This window comes from Pelobates fuscus, chromosome 13 (genome assembly GCF_036172605.1).
Source record: "Pelobates fuscus isolate aPelFus1 chromosome 13, aPelFus1.pri, whole genome shotgun sequence".
In the NCBI taxonomy this organism is placed as follows: domain Eukaryota; kingdom Metazoa; phylum Chordata; class Amphibia; order Anura; family Pelobatidae; genus Pelobates; species Pelobates fuscus.
In genome coordinates, this window is record NC_086329.1 from 33035165 (window position 1) to 33041144 (window position 5980).

Here is a 5980-nt window from a genome sequence, read left to right on the forward strand (position 1 = left end):
ACTAGAGGCTGGATTTACCCTAAAGTAAACAGCAGGCAGGGTTAACCCTAGGTGGACCTGGCACCCAGACCACTTCATTGACCTGATATGGTCTGGGTGCCTATAGTGGTCCTTTAATAAAGGAAGATCACCTGATTATCCTTAATTAATTACTGTATATTATTGCCAAACTATGTTTTCACTATGCTGAATACTGGAATACTAATCTCACTATCCTTAATCATGATGAGCCATTTAAAAAAAAAAAAAAAACATTGTAATTTTTAAAGCCAATCATCTTGATCCACCCATCCGGTGAGGTGGCACCTATTCAGACTCTGGGCATTTGTGATTTGCAGTGATATCCTGTTATGACAAGCTCAGTTCTTAGAAGTATGCAGTCTAGGTAAGAGTGCCAAAAGACTTGCTATGTGTGCATATATGATTCAATGTGTTGGTTTCTTGGAAGCATTTTTTCTTTTTCATTCTTGAAACATGTGGCTCTTATGTTGCTGGAAGGCAAGATCGTAAGGTGAAATACGTAAAGTATGAATCATTTTTACACCGTCTACATCTCACGTTTATTTGTTGACGACTTAGCTAAGACTTTGGCTAGTCACACTCAGATAATTAATTTTAAGCTCCCATGTGCCATTAAATGGACACTATAGTCACCAGAGCAATGACAGCTTATTGTATTTGTTCTGGTGAGTATAGTCAGTGCCTGCAGGCCTTTTAATGTAAACACTGTCTTTTCAGAGAAAATACAGTTTTTACATTACAGCCTAGGGATACCTCCAGTGGCCACTCTTCAGATGGCTACTAGAGGGGCTTCCACTATGCAACGTCTCCACCCTCTGCATGGAGACACTGAACTTTCCATAAAGAGATGCATTGATTCAATGCATCTCTACGAGGAGATGCTGATTGGCCAGGACCTAGAAACTTATGGGAAAGCATTGTGATTGGCTGAGATCTTCACTTCTGATGAAGTCAGCTCTAATGATGGTGCCACAGGTGGAGTTATACCTCCGGCAGGAAATCTATATATCTCTGTATCTCACTATGAAACTTGGCAGATACAGATTCCAAGCACTATGATTACTTCAAAACACCGGTGGTTATGGTCCTTGTAGTAACCCTTTAATACCTGAGCACAAACAAGGTCTACTTAAACAGGATAAGTGAGATTATTGAACACTTTGGGGTCATTTTCAATCTTGATGGTAAATAGCAGGTCTAAGTTGACGCTATTAACAAAGTTGGTAATGACTACTTTTTACTGGCAGGTCTGCAACCATGAAACACATGCTGAGAAAATTCTCACCATCCCAACCGCACGTTCTTGGTAAAAATGGCTAGACTTGAGCACGTGTACTACACCACGTGAATGTCTTTAGCAGGACATAACAGTGTATACAATGTGTTAAACCGTAATCGTGTCACAATTGAATATTTATTAATACCTACTTTAGAGTTACAAGGTAATGCCATATAATTGAAAGGAAATGTATTCAATGCATTTGTCAATGTATGTAAATTAACGATCCTCTTTGGCACTTGGAGAGAGTAGTGACAGAACAGACACACCTCAGAACTGGTTCTGGAGAAAGGCATTTTTTGCAGAAACAAACAAAGAAAAGTATATCATAATATTAAATAGGTGACTAAATGGCAAAATTTAGGTTAAAAAAGCCAAACTGTGACCAGTAGCGTTCAAACCCGGCAACCATTTGCCCCAGGTAAAGCTTGAGCACCCCCACTCGCCAGAGCAGACACCTGCCTACCAGTGGTGGAGCCGTCTTGCAATTGCCAATTCATTGAGCAGACCATGCCGGTAGCTGCTCTGATCAGTCTGTGCCCTGCCTGCACCTCTCCCTCGCCGCTCTGGACAGATACGGGGAGTCGGGATGTAACATCTCCCTAGAACCAGCGTCAGTAGAGAGACGTGCATTGAGTACAGCGACTGATCTCATCCGCAAACCACTGGACTCTAGACTTTTGCACCAATCCCTTTCAGCTGCGTCAAACAAATCAAATACCTGTCGAGCCACGGACGTTCAAAACGATTCGTTCGGATGGCCCAACTATTCGATTTGGTTGCCCATAGATTGACAGGCATTTGCTTTGTTCGATGCCGCTAAAAGGAATTTGTGCTTTAGTCTACTAGACACCATGGATAAATGAGCCCCCCCAAAAATAAAATGTGTGTGTGTATGAATGGGAGTATTTGTGTGTGTATAAACAAATTACAGAATTGGAAGGTTTTTTTCCCCACTGTTTGGCAATTTTAACCTAAAAATGTACAATTTCCTCCTAAATTCTGCCCAATTCCCCATTTAGAAAACCAACCACAATGTATGCAGTGGAGTTAATGAATACCTCTGTATTATTTATCGTTGCTCAATTCTCCATTTAATGTCCACACCTGTCCTTCTGGGAGGCTTGAGAAAGATATGTAAGAACCCTTAAGGTCATGTGTGCGCACACTGAGTCATTAACCTGAATTCACATGCAGCAACATACAAAAACATTTATACTATGCCTCGTCCCTTTAAATAGCAATCTTGCAATGTAACCCCTTGGTGACAAAGAATTTGGCAAATCTCTTTACATCATGTCACTTACTGAACACCAGCTGTGATATATGGAGTGTAGAGCCCATCAAACCACAAATTTGAAATGATTAGGTAACAAGACGTTTTGTGATTAGGGGGTCACCAGATATTGCAGAACTCCAACTCCCATCACTAGATTCTGAATGTTATATTAAATGGCAAATTTAAAGGCATAAGAATATGAATTGGAAAAATCCCTTTAGCCTAGATTTAGTAATTTGGCAATGTTTATTTTGTCACTCTAAAACTTGTCATTAACCCAATATCCCCCAGTTGCTATTAAGCTGCTTTGCAGTTGCAGACCCCCGTACAGAAGTTTGGCGCAAGGGGTTATGCGATGTCTTTGAGAGCGCCCCCTGCAGCTTACACAGCATATCGACCAATGAATGAGTTGACAAATTGTAGCAGGTACCAAAAATAAAATATAATTGAAGAAATTAAAAAAAAAAAAAAAAGGCACGTTTTACATGATCACCATTTGTTTTAATCGTAAAAAATCCTTTATTATAAAAGTCTGCTTACAAAAGTCACATAAATAAACTTTTTCTTCTTTTTCCTTTTTTTACTGCACCTAATACTGAGTGATCTGTAGGTAATTAGCAACATCAGACAACGATTTTTTGGTGAATATTTAACCATTTCAAAACCGGTCTTCATTTAAACACCCGCAGGTTCAGCACTAGCACAGCAATGAACACGTTATTATTTATTATTATTATTACACCCTCTGACGCAAGCAACAAGAATTCTACAAAAAAAAAAAAAAAAATACAAAAATATATATAAAAAAACCAACACATTAATAAGAAAACAAACATTGTAGCTTATTCTTGCAGCTTACAAATCAATGTTGCATTTGATTAAGTCTTTCCTTTCACAGTAGCCAAATGTCCCTTCATTTCTTCTTTATGGCAGCAATGAAAAAAAAATAAAAAAAATAATAAAAAACATTAAATAAAAAATGAAATGAGGCACTGTCAGATTTTTGCTGTTGTTGTTGCTGCGAGGGGTAGTGGTAGCAACTCCCATCACCACGGGACAAGGGCTGATCTGAGGGTGATAGGAGTTGCAGCTCCTTCCAAATCTGGCCACAAAATAATAAAAATAAAAAAAGTATCAGGAGAACGCTGCCCCATCTGAGAGTTCTAGAATACTGCTGGGTGATGTTACAGTAACTGTGACTGCAATACTTCCCCCCCCCCCCCCCACCCCCCCATCACTGTCTCTTAGATCTGGATCACAACAGGGCTAGTGTCCCTTGGGTGCCTCTCATAGTGCTCCAGCCAGCTCCTTAGCTCAGAGATCTTGTACCCCTCAGGTCCTCTGCCTCCCTGGTACACCACCTTGCCCTCCAGGATGACATAGAGCCTCTCAAAGTAAGCCCCATAGGCAGAATTGGATGCATTGCTCATTGAGTCCACCACCACCCTGCAGCCTGGCAAACCCTGCACCATCAGCTGGGCAGCATTCAGCCGGTCCTGGAGGCACTGGTGCCTGGGGATTTGGTAAGATGAGTCTGTACTCACCCAGCCATCAGAAGGATGAGCCTCCTCTATGTATACCAGCAGGAAGTCTGCCATGTGCATGTGCTGTACTGCCAGCCGGTGGTATGCCTGCAGCCGAGCCATGAAAGGGGGTCAGGTGCAGCTCCCAAAATTCACTACCAGGGGTCTGTGCGCCTGACAGAAGTCCAGCACCCGGCACAGCCTCTGCCCATCCAGGGGGACCACCTCAGTGTTGGGGGCAGGGCAGCCCAGGTGGGCAGACTTGAAGTAGTCCAGTTTCTGGCCATGCCACACCGCCCGCAAGGACTCCACCGTGCACATCCTGTTGGAGTCCGACACGCAGACTGGGGGGTCGTCCCTCTCGGGGGTCTCCTCCTCCTGCTCCCGGGCACTGAGCAGGACTTTCCTCCTGATACATGGGAAGTCCAGTAGCCACAGCATTAGGGCTGTGAGCAGGAAGCGGGGGAGCAGAAGGCAGCAGGCGGCCACCTGTTTGACAAGTTTGCTAGTGTGGGGTCCTGCATGGTGCAGCATGGTGCGCGCCTATCACTCCCAGCCAGCCAACTAGCTGGCCCCCTCCCCACACCCGGCTTTCTCAGGGGGCTCACCGCCTCATCTGACAGCCCGCTTCTCCTTTTCCCCATTTTATAGCCACACATTTAAATGGAAAAACATGACTCCACCTCCGGACAGGACAGTTCCGCCTCTTAGTACATGAGCCTGGGGATTACCTACCCCAGTCCATTCCACTGACCTACTGGGACTCAGGGATGAGGTCCTTAGAGCAAGGCATAGTACCAAAAATGGCAATCCTTAACCCTCCACATAACCCAATCTGCACCCAGCCCATCGATACCTCATTAAAATCATACCATTACATTTCATTATATATATATATATAAAAAAAAATGTTTCAAATATGCATGACAATCCTGTTCATTAATTGCTCTTAATATAAGATATTTGTAAAATAAGATTTTGGAAAGCTACCTTCATTTAAAATGACCAGCACTCCTTATAATGGTTGGTGCTAAAATAGATACAAAGTATATGTAGTATACATCCCTGATATAAAGTATATGTGCCATATACATACCTGATACTAAGTATATATATGCACCTGATATAAAGTATATGTCAGTATATACAAAGTATATGTCACTATACATTGTTACCTGATACAAACATATATGCACTATGCAGTTTTACTGGTTTCAAAATATACATGCAGTATACATTGTTACCTGATACAAAGTATATGTGCCCTATGCATGTGTTACCTTGATATCTCAGGTACCTTAAAGCCCCCCCTCCTTCATACTGAATAGGTATATCCAGAGCATGCTGATTGCTGCATCTCTAAAGCTATCACTTTAAATTCTAAATTCACTCTCAGATATTGTAACTTTCCTATATCACCCCCCCCCCCCCCCTCCCTTCCATCTATGCAGGTTTGATTCAGGCTGTGATCTCCCTGCTTTATAACACATTACATAACGATCCATTAAATGATGGCAATGGAACTCCACTATCCCCGATTTCTCTTTAAATGTCCTATCTCTGTGCTTTTTTTTCCCCTTTTCTTTTTTTAGTTGTGAAATATCAGCAAACACATTTACCAATACACCTTGATCGACTGACCTTGCTGGTCCTGGGAAGGACTTAATATGTTGCAAAAAAAACACACCAAAAAAACAAACAAAAATCAAACGATTATCGGTGTCACAGACAGAAGCCGTTGAGTTTTGTAAACAGGAATAGATTCAGTTCTTGTTCCGATCATAGGGTGTCTTTTTCTGAAAGTGTTGTAAGAGCTAAGCCAACCTGTTGCATGAGAATGAAATAAAAAGTCAAGGGAAAAAAAATCCACTTTTGGCC

The 5980-nt window shown here is 42.1% G+C and overlaps 1 protein-coding gene across 1 annotated transcript; it reads right to left on the reverse strand.

Moving 5' to 3' along the window:
* Positions 1 to 3087: 3087 nt before the first annotated feature.
* DIO3 (iodothyronine deiodinase 3) lies at positions 3088 to 4725 on the reverse strand. The gene has a single exon (XM_063440396.1). The coding sequence runs from the start codon at positions 4634 to 4636 to the stop codon at positions 3824 to 3826; it is 813 nt and encodes a 270-aa protein (XP_063296466.1). The 5' UTR covers positions 4637 to 4725; the 3' UTR covers positions 3088 to 3823.
* Between the last annotated feature and the right edge of the window lie 1255 nt (positions 4726 to 5980).